This window comes from Alternaria atra, assembly GCF_907166805.1.
Source record: "Alternaria atra isolate CS162 genome assembly, contig: 29, whole genome shotgun sequence".
NCBI lineage: Eukaryota > Fungi > Ascomycota > Dothideomycetes > Pleosporales > Pleosporaceae > Alternaria > Alternaria atra.
Genome location: NW_025091327.1, coordinates 1,511,295 through 1,527,730, shown reverse-complemented (window position 1 = coordinate 1,527,730; position 16,436 = coordinate 1,511,295). Strand labels below are relative to the sequence as shown.

The 16,436-nt window shown below is 51.7% G+C and overlaps 4 protein-coding genes across 4 annotated transcripts; 2 read left to right on the top strand and 2 right to left on the bottom strand.

Moving 5' to 3' along the window:
- Positions 1-648: 648 nt before the first annotated feature.
- Positions 649-2,918, bottom strand: ALTATR162_LOCUS8816 (uncharacterized protein; the record flags this gene model as incomplete). Its single annotated transcript, XM_043316449.1, has 5 exons — positions 649-834; positions 886-1,234; positions 1,287-1,649; positions 1,700-2,352; positions 2,406-2,918. 5 exons carry the CDS (start codon positions 2,916-2,918, stop codon positions 649-651), a joined length of 2,064 nt encoding a protein of 687 aa, XP_043172384.1.
- Positions 2,919-4,923: 2,005 nt separating this feature from the next.
- ALTATR162_LOCUS8815 (uncharacterized protein) lies at positions 4,924-6,085 on the top strand (the record flags this gene model as incomplete). The annotated part of the gene is made up of 2 exons (XM_043316448.1): positions 4,924-5,308; positions 5,361-6,085. The coding sequence occupies 2 exons, from the start codon at positions 4,924-4,926 to the stop codon at positions 6,083-6,085; spliced, it is 1,110 nt and encodes a 369-aa protein (XP_043172383.1).
- Positions 6,086-6,231: 146 nt separating this feature from the next.
- Positions 6,232-7,143, bottom strand: ALTATR162_LOCUS8814 (uncharacterized protein; the record flags this gene model as incomplete). Its single annotated transcript, XM_043316447.1, has 3 exons — positions 6,232-6,883; positions 6,979-7,029; positions 7,076-7,143. 3 exons carry the CDS (start codon positions 7,141-7,143, stop codon positions 6,232-6,234), a joined length of 771 nt encoding a protein of 256 aa, XP_043172382.1.
- Positions 7,144-7,725: 582 nt separating this feature from the next.
- ALTATR162_LOCUS8813 (uncharacterized protein) lies at positions 7,726-15,524 on the top strand (the record flags this gene model as incomplete). The annotated part of the gene is made up of 8 exons (XM_043316446.1): positions 7,726-8,245; positions 8,296-11,159; positions 11,207-11,368; positions 11,421-11,571; positions 11,626-12,292; positions 12,392-13,162; positions 13,209-13,857; positions 13,911-15,524. 8 exons carry the CDS (start codon positions 7,726-7,728, stop codon positions 15,522-15,524), a joined length of 7,398 nt encoding a protein of 2,465 aa, XP_043172381.1.
- Between the last annotated feature and the right edge of the window lie 912 nt (positions 15,525-16,436).

The window sequence follows — 16,436 nt, the reverse complement described above, 5'->3', positions numbered from 1 at the left end:
AGTCCACAGAAGACTGCTGTTGCCATTGTTGTCATCAGGCTAGTCTAGAACCCACATTCAACGGAAGTTCTCAGCATTCAATACCAGCAGGATTCTTTGTGTGCGTTGGCCACGTTTGAAATATTGATAGTCTATTCACACTGAACTCCACTAGCTATTCACTGACCCAAGTCATTCAAAAGCCCACGCTCCTGTATCATGCATACATTTTCAAAAATTTCAAATCAAGATCCAAGCTCCTCCCGTTACATGCCAAATATGGGCTATGAATGCAATAAGACGCCCTATATGCAAGTCGGTCATCGGTCTTCCCCTCGTTTTGCTTCCACATTACACAACATATCTGGCCTCTCGTGTGCGTGGCCGTTTCGTGGGGGTATAATCAAACAACAAAATTGGTCGGTCGGTTGCTGTATTGTGACCGCCAATGGGCATATCATAAGCCCGGAGTTACCGTTCCGCTTTGGCTGTGAATGCTCGAATGGGCAATTTGCAACTCGAAGAGTGCCGCCCAGGCGGTTCCCTCAGCATTGTGCAGTATCATCGCACTCGACCACCGTGTCGGCCACGACTGTGACATCTAGGGGCCAGAACGGCACCTGGAAGCCTTCACTGCACCGATAGTGCACCACCACTTAAGTCGTGTTTTTATGAATCGCTTGCGTCTGCCATGGTTACATCAGCAGCACCAGTATCTTGGACCAGTGGTGATGTTGCAGGAAGGATGGCTGATCGCGGTCGGTTGTATTCGACGTCAAGATGATCGGGCATGCTCGCTGGGGTAGAGGATCGCGAGTCGAAGTCCTCTTCGGCAGGTGGTGAAAAGTCCCACACCTAATCACATTAGTACGTCATTCTGGTGATGATTGCGCGCGACAAGCTTACCTCCATAATGGTGCGACCGCCCCGGCTGGCCATGATGACAGCCTTCTCTTCCTCGAATACGACTCTCCAAACAGCCTCGGCAGGGCTGCTCAACTCTCGTACGGGGACACCAGTTTTGAGATCCCAAACCTTGACACGACCATCACTGCCACCGCTGACTATCCTGGTGTTATCAAACTGTAGACTCGTAACGCTGTTGTCGTGAGCAGCCAATCGGTGAATCGCTTGGTATGTCGCGAGGCTCCACACGCGGACCGAGCCGTCTGATCCACCAGTCACAAGGATATCGTCACGCATTTGAAGCTGTCCGACGAGGGAGGTGTGGCCTTGTAGCACAGCCAGACATTTGCTACACGAAAGAGTTAGTTTTCGATGAAGTCGTAGCACACGATTTGACTTACCCATCGTTGGGGTCCCATATCCGGACGCTGGTATCCAGACTGCCTGTCGCAATCTTCTTTCCGTCGAAGGCGATCGCATAGATTTGACTAAAGTGGCCAGTAAGTGTGCGCAGACACTTGCCCTCGGATATGCTCCAGATCTTCGCTGTGGTGTCGTAGCTGCCTGAAACAACGATGTCGCCGTGTATTTCGAGGCATCGAACGCTAGCTTGGTGACCTATGAGTACATGCTTGCATAAGCCCTTCTTGAGGTCCCAGATGCGTAGTGTGGTATCTCGTGAGCCGGATATAGCCGTATTCGCGTCGGACATCTTCAAACATCGCACTGTCGAAGTGTGGCCGCGGAGGGTGAACTGGGGAAAGCTGAAAATCTGTTAGTTATCGTTTTCGAGTGGGTGATGGAGAAAGCGTACCCAGTCGCAAGATTCCATACACGCACGTCGCGATCGCATCCACCACTGACTAGAAGATCACCCCAAGGCACCATGGCCCACACGCCCATGACGTGTCCCTGCAGCGTCTTCTGATGGTCGCCGACCGTGTCGAAGACATGGATCTTCGCATTGTCGAGTGCAACCACGATGTACTTGTTGGTAAGGTGTAGGCTGGTGACTACACCCTGATCCGGGGTGATTTGTCGCGCATCGCATACTCCTCCATTCCGCCACGCCGTCTCAACCATGTATCTCTGCTTGAAATGCGATCGGTATGTGGTAGCCTGCTGTTTCCGTTGTGATGGCTTCCTCTTCGCGGCTCGATCGAGACTCTGTGTCCGGAGACCCTCAGCGCCGGCATTTGACGGGCCAACTTCAAGGTGTTCTCTTTCAGTAACATCCTCTATCCTGGGTGCGCGCTCGTCGTCCCGCCACCACGACTTGGAGTCGGTGTCCTCCATCTCATCGTTTGCGTCATCCTCTTCGATCCTTTCTTCTCTCGACAGCGCCCTGAAAGAGTACTTCTGACACAGCAACCGCCAGGCACTGTCATCGTTGACGAGTTCGCGCCACTTCTTGGATACTTGCGACGCCCGAGCGAGGGTAGTGGGGTCGTCCACGCATTCGAGAATCTGTGTGATGTGTCAGCCATCTCGGCATTACAAGTGTTCGGTACGGAACCCACCCTCAAGCATAGTTCGGTCGGGAGGACCATGAAGGGGTCCTTTTTTAACCTGGGACTGACAAACTCAGCCACAAAGCTCAACTCCTGACTGTCGCATAGATTCAGCAGCTCTCCCAGCAATCGCATTCGCTCCGCCCTATTCATATCGCCAAACTGCGCTCGTATGCTCTTGATGTCGCCATCTTCGTGTTCGGCTGCAGTGCTCCAGTCGGGGACTCGCTGGGTCGGCGTAGGACTCGGCGCCGGTGTAGGCGGTGAAGCAGGCGCTGAAGGCAGGAGATTGTGCGGTATGGTCGAGCTCAGGGGACTATTAGGTGTGATTAAGGGACGTGGTGCTCCCGATCGAGACATGCGGCCGGGCTTGCGCGGGTGTGGTGATGTGTATATGGTGGATCGCGAAGAGGAGGCGGTAGCAGTGGCAGAGGCGGCCATATCGGTGTCGGAGTCCTCAATCTGCGGTCCTGAAGCATCTCGGTCTTCCCGGACGGGTGGGAAATAGTCTGACGAGTCCATGACGGCGGCCCTGCAGACTTCGGATGCGGTATGGCGTTCCCTATACGGCACGGCGCTCTATGTAGCAGCAGATAAAAGAGTGACGGGGGAGTCGGGCGGGTGTATATGTCGTCCAACAAGGCGCAAGTATTGTGGGAATCACACTTGGAGAAAGGGAAGGAGGTCTGCGGAGGTTTCGAGTGGGTAGGCGCGACTGGGTGACGCCGGCGGCCAAGACATCACTCAGCCCTGGAAACCTCAGACGTCCATTTCCAGGCTTCACCTCACCATCCCTGCATATGCACTTGAGACGACTGAGGCTAGTTTGCCTGTAAAATCTCCTGTGCAGCATCTTAAGTGCATGCCATAATTAGACGCCCGTCGTCAAACGTCCCAGGGGGTCAGGTGCAGGCCATGTTTCATGCATTGTATTGTCTTCGCGAACGCCAAACCGCCATGGTCCCCTCGACTTCAACAAGCGCAAAACAAATGGTTGAGACCCAACTCCTCGAGTACTCCGTAGTACCGAGCCGTCGGACTATCTGGTAATGTACCTTCAGCCGCCATCACCTGTTATCCAGAGAGTTGCATTGTTGTACGCCTCAGGCATAGTACAACACCACCTGAGCACCCATTTGCACGGCGCTTAAAGTCACGAAGGTCACGAGCTGTATTCAATAATCACAAGAGACCCTTGTTCCCACTCGAGAACTCACATGTCATGGCGGTCACGCCTTGCACCTCCTTTTTGCTCAATGCTTAGCTAGCATAGTCTGAACACATTAGAAGGGGTGCACGGTTCCCGTAGTGAAGGCTCGATCGATCGCCCTAGGTTCGCCATCATGTTCCCAACCACCAAGCTCTTTACTTTAGTACTCTTCCAAGGTTCAGATGAGCCAAAGCACGATGCTTACTACCAGAGCTATGTCATATCCGATCATGTATGCGTCTCTGGATCGTAATACATCATGAGCCTACATGTTCTCCCGGATCTCGGATGACAGGCTAGCACATTTCTTGTGTTCTGCAAGTTCTGTGCGGCAAAAGTACTGCGGATATTGATGAACACCCCAAATATAGGGACTTCGTTGGCGAGGCCGTGATAAAGTGCGAGTGATGTAGATGCTCTAGCACTCTCTGAGCGGAGATCATCTGGTTGGTGTGAGGCTGAGTCTTGTGGCTGAGATGCGCAGAAAGTTACGTGGAATCAAAACTGCACTATGAAATTGATACATGTTTCCTCATTCGGTCATATTAAGCATGGTGTTGTTATGCCATCAGGTACCAGCCCTGGAGGTACCTGGGTAGAAGCGGCGTGCTTACCCAAAGAAGGCTGGCAGGACGGGAAACGTGCGAAGGAAGCACGCAATTTCCCCGCGACGTCATTGGGTCCGACATCGTCGCATTCCCATCATTTTTCGCACGACGGGTCCGTCAACGGTCCAGCCCGTTTGTCATCGTGAATGTAGCGTCATCATGGAGTTCCTACATGTCGTCTCCACTTTCACATACCTCTGCCCTCGATCCGCGCGTGCTTTGGGCAATCGCTGCAGCAATGAGCGTCCCCCGTAGCCTGTTCGTCGGCGCGCGAGCATCACGATCCGCAACCATCACACAATGTTTCGCCAAGAGATCATCTCAGACTCCGCTGTTGTTTGCGAGACAGCAATCGAATCAAGCTACTCGAAAGCTACATCAGCAGACGCCACGTAAAGCTCAACATGCCGCTGCCTCCACAGAAGTCGAATCGTCCAACCCCGCCCTCTCCTTCCCATGCCTCGACGCTCACGAATCCCGCTCTGCATCTCTTTCACGGACACGATCATCTTCAGGGCCCGAACCCTCATATACCTCAGGGCACACCCTCAACTTCCATTCAAAACAGCCTATACTGCTTGATTGGGGCGGTATATTGCCAGAGTTCAACATTGCATATGAGACATGGGGGCAACTCAACTCGAGCAAGAACAATGCTATCTTGCTCCATACCGGGTTATCCGCGTCTAGTCATGCCCACAGCACAGAAATGAACACGAAGCCGGGATGGTGGGAGAAGTTTATCGGTCCAGGAAAGCCTTTGGATACAGACAAGTATTTCGTCATCTGCACGAACGTAATCGGAGGCTGCTACGGCTCGACTGGACCATCTTCAATCGACCCTGCCAACAGTGAGCGATACGCGACCCGATTTCCGATTCTTACAATGGAGGACATGGTACGCGCGCAGTTCCGACTGTTGGACAACCTTGGTATCCAGAAGCTGTATGCGAGTGTAGGATCGAGTATGGGTGGCATGCAGAGTCTGGCTGCTGGAACACTGTTTCCTGAGCGCGTGGGCCGTCTTGTCAGCATCAGCGGATGTGCGCGCAGCCACCCGTACAGCATCGCCATGAGGCACACCCAACGGCAAGGTCAGTGCAAACAGTGAGAACGCATCATGCACATTTATTAACTTGTTCCTAGTGCTCATGATGGACCCGAACTGGGCCCGTGGTTTCTACTATGACGGCATCCCTCCACACGGCGGCATGAAGCTCGCCCGAGAGATTGCCACAGTCACATATCGCAGTGGTCCAGAATGGGAGCAGCGATTTGGTCGACGGCGAGCAGACCCTTCTCGGCCACCGGCCCTTTGCCCGGACTTCCTCATCGAAACTTACCTCGATCACGCGGGAGAGAAGTGGTGTCTGGAGTATGATCCGAACAGCTTGCTCTATGTCTCCAAGGCTATGGATCTCTTCGATCTGGGACAAGAGCACCGTAATCGCATCAACGAGGTGCGAAAGGCGAACAGCGGGAAGATGCAGGCTTATCTGGATGGTCACGACATCACGTCTGACACCAGCAGCGATGTGTGCAGCTTGACTTTGCCTGACCAGCCCTACGAAGAAAAGGAGCAGCCCGCCGACGTCGATTCGGTGGCGCAGACCGACGGTAGCGAACCACCGGCCGATCTCGTGGCTGGTCTGAGGCCTCTTGCGAACACTCCGACTCTTGTTTTGGGTGTTGCTAGTGACATTCTGTTCCCTGCTTGGCAACAGAAGGAAATAGCAACAACGCTCAAGCGCACTGGTAACAAGAATGTTACGCACATTGAGCTTGGCGAGGAGAAGAGCTTGTTTGGTCACGACACTTTCCTGCTTGATCTTCAGAATGTTGGTGGTGCTGTGCAGAACTTTCTGGGATGAGGACATTACTCTACAACAATATTCCTATTTGAACTGAAAAGTCTTTGGACTCGAAATGTATGCATTGCAGGCGTTTTTTTAAGCTATGCGATGGACGATATATTTACATCAAAAGAATATGTCTCAGTGTTTATCTTGTGATATCTTTACTTTGCCCCAGGAATCTCACTCTTGACGTTCAAACCCTTCCATTCTGCGCCCATGGCCTCGTCAATCCACTTGCATTCCGTCAGCCCGATATGTTCGCGAACATATTCTTCCAGCGTCTTAGCTCCTGGGGCGCCTTCGTAGATGGCCAGAGCACCAACACGGGGAATGTGTAGGCTGGATGCGAGTCGGAACTCCGCTGATGTTTGGAATGGGATGAGTCGTGTGGCTGTTTGGGGTGTGCTTGGAGTAGCGGATAGTGGGGAGAGGGTGGCTAGGTGGACCAGCGTTGGGAGGTGGGCATGTGCGGGTGATAGAGAGGGTTTGGGGTGGGTTAGTACGACCATGCTTAGGGGTCTGAGGGCTTCTTCAGGATGGCCTTTTGGCGCGTCTTTTTCTTCTGGGTCATCTTGGGTAAATTTTTGATCCGCAACAGGTGCTGTAGATGGAGCGTTTTTGGCAGCCAAGGCTTCTAGATGTCGCGTCACGCTGTTGAGGCCAACAAGCAGATGCTTTCCAATGTCTGGTACGGGAGGTGCAGTCTCAGACGTGGTGGATTCATTGTCGTCTGCTTTGGTGCTGCGTTTCCGCTTCCTGCCTTTGGACGGGTGGACATGGGTTCTACGGTGGTCACCCAGTGGTGTGATGAGACTGTATGACTGTCAGTGATCGAAGACAGATTCTCACAGTTGAAACAACATGGGTCGCGAGAGGTAGAATGATGAAGCTCCGCTCTGCGTACCTACTTGCACAGCAGTTCTAATATGACCTCCTCATCTTCGCGTGATACTTCAGGCCTGCGCAAATTAGCGGGATTCATCAAGTCATCATGGACATGCGCACCATTTTGTCTCCGTGAACGGCGAGGATGTTTTGAAGACGGGCTTCGCGTTCTGTTTCGTAGGTGCCATTGCCAAGATCGTGTCTCCAACCAGACCTTTTTACTCCTAATATCAGCTGTCGCTATGGATACCTGCCGACGTCGAAGAGCAGAAGTACTTTTCAAGCTGGCCGAAGTGAGCCCGACACTCTGTCAGTACTGGGTCTAGATAAGTGAGACTTGTAAGGTGGAGTAGACCGGCGTGCCTTGCATTAGATGGAGGATTTCTCGATCTTGGTCAGATAAGGCTTAGACGACGCTCGCTAGCGGCACACTAACTCCACTGCGGGAACGAACCAGGATGACGATGGTGGGGTTTCTTAGCTACGCGTCCGAATATCTGAAGCTCTGCCTACCAACGAAACTCCGATTTTTGCTCATTGTATACTCTCAATTCGGCTCCTTTCCATCGCTGACACAGATGAGATCCAATCTCCCCGCGTTTTCCCTGCCGCCGTGCGAGGCTGTTGGCCACTAAGGCTGGGAGGAGCTGCTGTTGCCTGTACTTGGGAGCTGCTTGCCCTCTGCCTGGCCTCACCTGCCTGCACGCGTGCTAATAGTCGCTGGCCACGCCTAGTCCTTTCGCAAACAGCAACACACGCCTTTTACCGTCATGACCGCGCCGGACAAAGGTATAGTGCAGTTTGTCACTGCAGACGAGCCAGCAATCACCGCCTCTGCCTCGCCGCCGCGCCGCGATCCCATTGAAGACGCCGACGCAAGCTACACCCGTAAACGCCCCCGCCTACATAGCGGGAGCAATAGCCTGTGCGCCATGCCTAGCGACCCTCAAACCCCCACGAATACCACTGCATCGCCCTCTGAGAAGCAGGTAGAGATGACCATACGCTCACACCCGCCCTCCTCTCCGGTACGCGTTGGAGATGACGACCATGGCAATGCTAGTGACTTCCCCGAGGGACCTTCACCCACCCCGGGCCAGTCGCCTATACTCATCACCAGTAGTGAAGACGAGCGCGGAAGTCCGCCCATTATGGTAATTGACGATGATTACGAGGCAATCGGCTTTTCTGTACAGATGGACGCAGAGGACTATTTTCGCCGGTTTCCCTACTCCCAGCACGGTACCTACTCTACCGTTATTCGCGACTTGACACAACACATACAAGGAAGTAAGTCATGTTTCACCACCACTATATGCCTGCAATTCTAACATCATTAGTCGACAACGACATCGATCTCGACTTCTTTCCTGGCCTTTCACGATGGCTGACCGATATACCCGAACCCTCAGCCGACTTGTACGGCTTTTATACGAGCAAGGCCATGTTCTGGGACGATCTTGCCTTACTGGTCAATAAAGTGTTATCACGCAGGGCTGCATTTGGACACCAATTAGACGATCGTCGTACAGGCGACATGTTCTACGGTTTCCTGAGTGCATACATCAGAATATGCTCTTTCCTTCTACTTGCCGATGTCCTCTTGCTCTCCCGACCGCGTCCTAATGAGATCTATAATTTGCCTCTCCTTAGCCAGAAGCACATGCGGAATTGGCATACCATTCTTCGCCCCGAAAAGGCTCCTGTATTTTCTATGGTTAGCAAAGAATACTCCACCGATATCCGCAAAATGGTTTCGCTACTGCAGAAGGACTTTCTGGCCGCCAACGGTGCTCAAAATCTGCTACAGCTGGCCAACGAGGCCTTCCACCACGTACCTTCGAGCACGCAAACCCAAATCGCAGCGGTCGCCGCTCCTGTCTTGAGTTCGTTGGGCGTATCAATGTTCCAGGATTCTAAGCTTGCCGGCGACGACGATCGCTCTGAGTTCTGTCGCGGAACCCTACTATTCTTGGAAAAGTACATGGACGATCTCTTCGATTTGAGCAGAACCACCGATGCTACCGTCGCCCGAGACTTGATTCAACACTTTTACACGCTATTGTTCGAGCTATGCCTCTGGGACAAGAAGATAGAGTCCTGTCTAGTCGACAGGTTCTTAGACTTCAGGAGCATAGATTCACCGACCACCTTGTCCTCCATCGAAAACAGTCCTGCCGGAAATCAGGACGCGTATCGCAATGACCCTCAGTACTTTCCGGCACTAGTCGCCAACGCCTGGAAGTTCAAGATTCTGCGCCGATACCTTACCAAAGGCAAAATGGACTTGCGCGTAATGAGTATAGCTGTCATGGATATAAGCTTGGTCGAAATCTGGAAACAGTACAACGAGGTCGACGCAACAGGAAAGCATCCTGTCATGCGGTACCTAGCGGACTTTCTCCTCGACGGGAAAGTGGTTGACTACCTCGTCAGTGTGGACTCTCATCCGCAATTGATCGCGCGCAGTGGGAACATTGTTGGATTTCTTATCGTGACCCAGCGTTGGACGGATTCACAAGCGGACGCCATCTGGAACACGGTCGCCACAAATCCTGACCCTCGAGTCGTTACCGCAACTATGTCCATGCTTAGGCCAATCACCCATCTGATGAAGCCCGCTGATCATTTGTACTTTTGCACTAAGCTTTACGAGATGCCCATCAGCAGCTATACGATGGAAATCTTCCGGTTTCTCCAAGAGTTGGGCCTAAAGATTGTGGAGAAGGCCTCACCGGAAGACTATGCCGCACGGGGAGACACCGCTAGGCCGTGGAATGTTTGCATCCGCCTCATCCGCGACACAATGTCTCAGAAAGCGGCAGACAAAGACATGCTGGACCTGTACTGCGAGGCTGCTGAGCACCTCAAAACTTTCGCACATAGCGTCTCTGTTGAAGAGCGGCACTCAATCTACAGGGATTGTGCGGATTACATTGGCAGCAACTCAGCCAAGGCGACTGGTAGTGCAAGAGTCATCTTCTCGCTCGCCTCACCAATTCCTTCCGGAGACGGACTCTTCTTCCAAAAGAACCAGGATGTGACACGCAGAATTCTGAACGAGACCACATCGTTCATCGACACAGAGAAAGACCTTGAGTCATCCACGCACCAACAGCTAGCTCTCCGTTGTAGGTTGGAGCTTCTAGCACTCTTGATCTGTCGTGCTGGACCAGCCATACCTGTTGAGATGTATGAGCAACTATGGGAACACACCATCGGCCTACGTGCACTCTCGAACACCGCCAGGGACTGGGCATGGGTGCAACTACTTCAAACGCTCAAGGTCGCCCCAGATAACGACTACTGTAGGCAACTTGTCTCATCCCACATGATAGACATGGATCCTAGAATGTACACGAATGGCATGTTCGAATTTGTCGCGAACTACAACTTTCCTATGACGCGGCAGCTCGTGGTGACTGACCAGGGGGAAAAGACTGTGTTGCAGATTCCTGGTGCCGACGTGCTATGGTCTATGGTTCTATCGTCACCCGAAGACACTATTGAAGACCGCGCTGCTCGTCTTCTTGCGAGTCGCTATATAGAGATCAACGAAGCCGAGGGCGTTATGCTAGCAGGTGTGGAAGCTGCTCATATTGTCCTGGTCGAGAAATGCATGCAGGAGATGCGTTCGGCTTGCCACGTCATACGCAGTCAATCCTCAGATGGTGGAGAGCCAACAAACATGGACGTCACCATGTTCAATACGACAGTACATGAGAATGAGGGGCGTTGTCGCAGAATCATCTTGTTCCAAAAGCTGCTGCTTGAGAAGATACGCCAAAAACCAGAGTTCAATCGCAGTCGAAGAGCGGATTCCAAAGTCGATGAGACGGATATACCCTACGGCGATTCGATCGCGATCCGATTCCAGTGCGGCAACAACGACAGACAGGTCGTGATGATGAGCGCTGATCACACTGTAGAAGATCTCTACCGGAGATTATGTCATGCATCAGGATACACCAAGGTCAACCTTTTCGCGAAAGGCCAGCGGCTCAACGTCACCGAGAGGTCGAACGAGAAACTCAGCAGTATAGACTTTGGAGGACAACTCCTCGTACAAAGGGCCCCGGACGCGGAAGTTACTCGCCCTCTGTCAGGACAGAGTACGGGATGTTCGGTTTTTGAATCCACAGTGGTCAAATATTTTGATGAGCTGTTCTCATTAATGGACTCCAATGATAACATCAGCCAAATGGTATACATCTGCATGAAATCGCATTGCAATTTGCTAATTTATGCTAGGTATTCGATTACTTGAGTTTCTTCCCAGCTCGACATGCTTTTGCGGACAGTGTTATGGCGGGCACGGCACGATCAGAGGATCTTTTTCCCCCAGGAAAATTATACCAGGCAAGATACGCGGCTATGGCTCTGCAGGCTAGACTGCGAGAGCAGATACGCAATGTATGGTTACTGAACAGTCCTTATTGATATCATTATATTAACAAGCTAGAAGTCGAACCTAGACGAGAAGTTCCTAGGCAATGCCATCCGCCAGTTGAACGAAGCGCTTCTAAATCCTCGACTCGTTAGCGATACGATATCGAGCTTCCAAGAGTTACAACTAGCGGCTGTCCTCGTAGCAGCCCTGCTAGAGTTCCTTAGAGGTAAGTACCACTTCCTCACCTCTCAAATCGTGGCCTATGTCTTATGCAAAGTAGAGCGCCCTTCCCCCGACGCCTCGGCCACCTATTTTTCCGATGGCGCACGACTCGGAAACCGCCTTATGATGATCCTATCCATGGCACTCGAAACGAACGAAGATGTTACCGTGGTTCGAGATTGCTATAGTACCATCTTAGAAGCATCGCTTCACTCTCGAGTCATATGGGAAGCTTTCGTTGAACATCCCCAAATTGCGCGGTTACACCAAACGCTACTTCTGAACGACGCCAGGCAGTCTTTACGGGAACATATTGCTCAGAAAATCGCTTCCGTCTGCGGTGGCGATCTTCCATCCACATGTCCGCTCACCAAAGGCGAGATTGCTACTCAGTTCTGGGCGGTCATTTCTGCGATCCTCCCAGATTCTGTGCACCGTTCTACACAGTCTCACCAACTCTTCGACATCGCCGAGCATGTTTTCCGCGCTAAGGACGAGTACGAACGCGATGAAGCTTCACTCAGGCTGTGCTTGATGAGGTGGAGTGATCTACTATTGAACCACAAACATCAAGAGTTTGTAGGACGAGACGAAATCGACTATGTAGTTCTCGGTCTCACCAAGCTCATCTTATGTTGCATATTGTCACTTAAGTCGTTTAAGAGGCCTCTCAATGCAGGCGACGTAATGGAGAAGATCTTCAAGAAGTATATTTTCACAAAGAGGTACGTCACGCAAACCATTCCATCACCTCACCCACAAGCCGAGAGACTCCGCCCCGTCTTGTTACCTATTTAATGCGACGAGAAACTGACTTGAAATAGCTCCTCTACTGCAGAGGCGAGCCTGGCAACTGTTCCAATTCTAGAGTCACACACGAGGCATGAGATGTACGACCTCATGCTTGCCCTGGTTGATGACAGCAGCACGTACAATACCCTCATCAAGCTCGCAGGAGACGTGGAAAACGAGGAAAACGAGCCCGCATTGGCAACCATCTCCGTCGACCGCTCCATGGAGATACGCTCTGGCACGGGCTATGTGGGTTTGTACAACCCGCGCGCTATATGCTATGCAAACTCCCTTCTTACTCAGCTTTTCATGAACCTGAACTTCCGCAAGTTCATTCTGGGCTTGGAGCTCCAAGAAGGCAGTGGCTCTCAACGGCTCCTTCTTGAAACACAGAGGCTGTTTACGAATATGCAGCACTCTTTTCGCAGGTCTGCAGACCCACGCAGCTTCGCAGCTTGTGTCAAGAATTCAGAGCTTATGCCCATAGACATCAGCGTTCAAATGGACGCAGATGAATTCTACAATTCTCTCTTCGACCAGTGGGAACGCCAGCTCATTAAAGATGAGCACAAGCAGCAATTCCGCTCATTTTACGGAGGACAAACCTTAAACCAGATCAAATCAAAAGAGTGCGAACATATCTCGGAACGCATGGAGCCCTTCTTCGCAGTACAATGCGATGTCCAAGGTAAGTCCACACTTCAAGAGAGTCTCCAAGCTTTCATTAGAGGCGATGTCATGGAAGGCGACAACAAGTACAAGTGCGAGAGCTGCGGCGGTAAATACGTTGATGCGGTCAAGCGGTAAGCTGCATTTGAATTTGATATCGAGCGAAGCTGACACAACCAGTACCTGCTTCAAGGAGGTGCCTGACAACCTCATCTTCCATCTGAAGCGCTTCGAGTTCGATCTGGCCGACTTCAGCCGGAGAAAGGTCTACGATCACTTCGAGTTTCCGCCGTCTATCGACATCAGCGCGTACCATGTCGATCATCTTAGTGACCCCAGCAAACCAAGAGAAGTAGATACGTTCGACCTTGTTGGTGTACTTGTACACACAGGTACCTGCGAGCATGGCCATTACTACTCTTATATTCGTGAGCGGCCTTGTCCGACAGGAAACGCGGCACCAACCTGGGTTGAGTTTGATGACAGCAATGTTGGACCTTTCGATCCAGCAGACATTGCGTACCGAGCCTTTGGAGGTTTGACGGACGATACCTACAACCGCATACCAAAACAATACTCCGCATACATGCTCTTCTATCAGCGCCGGACCGCTGTAGACAACGACCAGCGCAATTGGGTCCCCTCTCCAGATGGAAAAACACTCAAAGTTCCCATGCCGCCAGCTCTCGAGAATGAAGTTGATCTTAACAACGAGTTGTTCATTCGAGAATACTGCCGTTTCGATCCAAACCATACAAAGTTCGTGCGACAGCTTCATGCCATGTCACGCACTATCAATCATGGGTCCTGCTCTGAAGGCCATGTACAGGTACGGACTATCGCGTTTGATTCATTCAGTTTTGGAGTCCTAACGTCTTGCAGGAATCTCACTCCTTGAAGATAGTGCTTGCACACCTCGGCAACGTTGTCTGGCGTCATATGACTTCCGATATCTTTTCCGAAACCTTGCTTCAGCTACGACGCTCAGTTCTGCCCTGCTCAACGTGCTGCAACATTATTCTCAAGGCTCTTGCTGCCGACGAATGGACTCTGCTTAATCTGCTGCTCCGTTGCACACACGCCAAAGTACGGTCTCAGATACGTAGCTTCTTCATTGACTGTCTCAAGGTCTCGCGAGAAAAGGATCCTGTCTTATATGGTCTGGAGTGCACTGAGAACGATATGGACCTTCATCCTTCTGTACTCACTGGTGGGATCCTCTCGAGCGTTACGACTAGGTTACGTGTCATCACAACCGAGACTCACATGGCCATACGGGGCTGGGACGATTTCTATCTCACACTAACCCAGATGCTCGAGCTAGGTCATGTGGAGATCGCTGTACTACTGGATGGTGGCTTCCTGGAATTCTCCTTGAAACTGCTTTGTATGCACTCGTACAAGCGGTTCCAGGACGACGACCCCGACCTATGGAGAATCATGAGCAAGAAGTCAGGAATCTATAATAGGCTCATCGGATTCTTGTCGAATCTGCTCTTATATACGGATACTCGCCTGCCGACCCTCAGCCTAGATGGTGATCGCCTAGCCACGCTCGATCGGGAGACTATGATGTTCCCATTGACATATCGGGAACGCAGTATGCTGTATTGGTGGGACCCTGATCTAAAAGCCATCGCGGTCCTAGACAAGGCCCTGGAAATATTTGACGACTCGAAAGTGGACTACTTCCATCCTGGTGACATGGTCAAATCAATGCTCGGTTGGCAGGACCCACTGGCTCAGTTCAACCTCTTCAAAACCCTTATCGAAGGCATCGTCTCGCTCGACCCACCCTTTTGCGACGCTTACATGAGAGCGGCACTGTCATATTGCGAAGGCTGTCCGGTGGTAGACAACGTTAACAAGATCATTACAACGATTGCGAAAGCGGTTGCATCAACAAACCGGATGGAAGAGGGCCGCGCACCTGGCGGTTTGGTTGCTCTCGATTTCTTTGGCGGTCTCTTGCAGACAAAGAACGAGGCTGTCTTCCAACAAAAGCACCGATACATATTCTTCTTGTGGGTCATCGGGAAAAGTCGCATTTGGGCACCTCCTTTACTCTTACACACGCTGGAAGATGTACGGCAAGGTGCACAGATGCTCGTCTGCGAACTCTACAAGACCTGCGAAGAATGGCCTGTGGATCTAGTGCAGTTCAGATGGAGAACCCTACGTGAGATGATCAGCGACATGATGAAGCGCATCGTGTGCGAGAAAGATTCTGGCATGCTGAAACCCCATCTGTCCCCACTTATCGACACTTGCCGATTCCTCGTCCAGCAACTCTACGACCTGAACCAGAATGAGGATCCCGAGTTGGATCCGTATAGAGATGAGGTCAACGACACCACTTGCATTCAACAATGGGCTGCCGAGATTGAGCCCAGGCTGGAAACATGGCCACAGGATGATAGCCTATCGGCGGCTGATCTTTATGATAATTCTGGCAGTGAGTCAGATGGGGAAGAGACGTATGATAATGACGTATGATTGTTGACCCGCGATGCGTCGGTAGATGGTAGATTCAGCTCCGATTCATCACTGTCTCCCCTTCGCAGTCTGGACGGCGTCAACGGCGGTTCTTCAGCCTGCTCGTCGAAGGCTACGCACGCCGGTAATGAAGAAATCACGATCTCAACGAACTTCTAGGGTGAGGACAAACTCATGGTCCTGCTAAGGGCAGAGTTGGTGGATTTGATCTTTTTGCGCGTTGATTTTACATGGAGTTATCGTTAGGAACTGAATGCCCTATGTGGGACGCATCGGATGCACCACGGCATTCGTGTTCGGACTTTGGGGGAGAGGCTTTTTTTTTTGAAACAGTCTTTACTCAATTGTTCATGTTCGGGCGGCATAGCGTGGGTGCTTGGGCGTACTTAGACGGAATGACCTATGCATACTGGGAACAGGGTATGATTATCACGCTTCACGACTTTAGCATCCTCACGATGGAGAATACATCTACGAATATGTCATTATGCGTCTAGTATCTTGCCTGTAATGTGTGAACACTGCCTCGCATCGGAGATGTCGCAGCGGCGTTGAGACGATCCCTTTCTTGTACCAGAATCTTTTTACTATGATAATAACCATTGTAAGAACAGAGCGGAATCGCTCGCTATTGTCGAGAACGAAATCCGGTCGCTTGCGGAGGGTCGGAGGACACGATATCGATAAGCATCAGGCGAAGCTTCGTCAGCGTTGTGTTCGCGTCCCACCCGCAGAAACGACGTCATAGCTAGGCAAGTGCGCGGAAGCTGCGGACAAGCTTTCCGCTACCAAGCTGTGCCGTCATAATAACAAGGCTACCCGGTCGGCTTCGTAGTTGTTGTTGTTGAATCCTTGTTCCCTTCTCTCTTCTCTAATCTATAATCCGCATACCCCTCCTCCGAATCTTCTGGC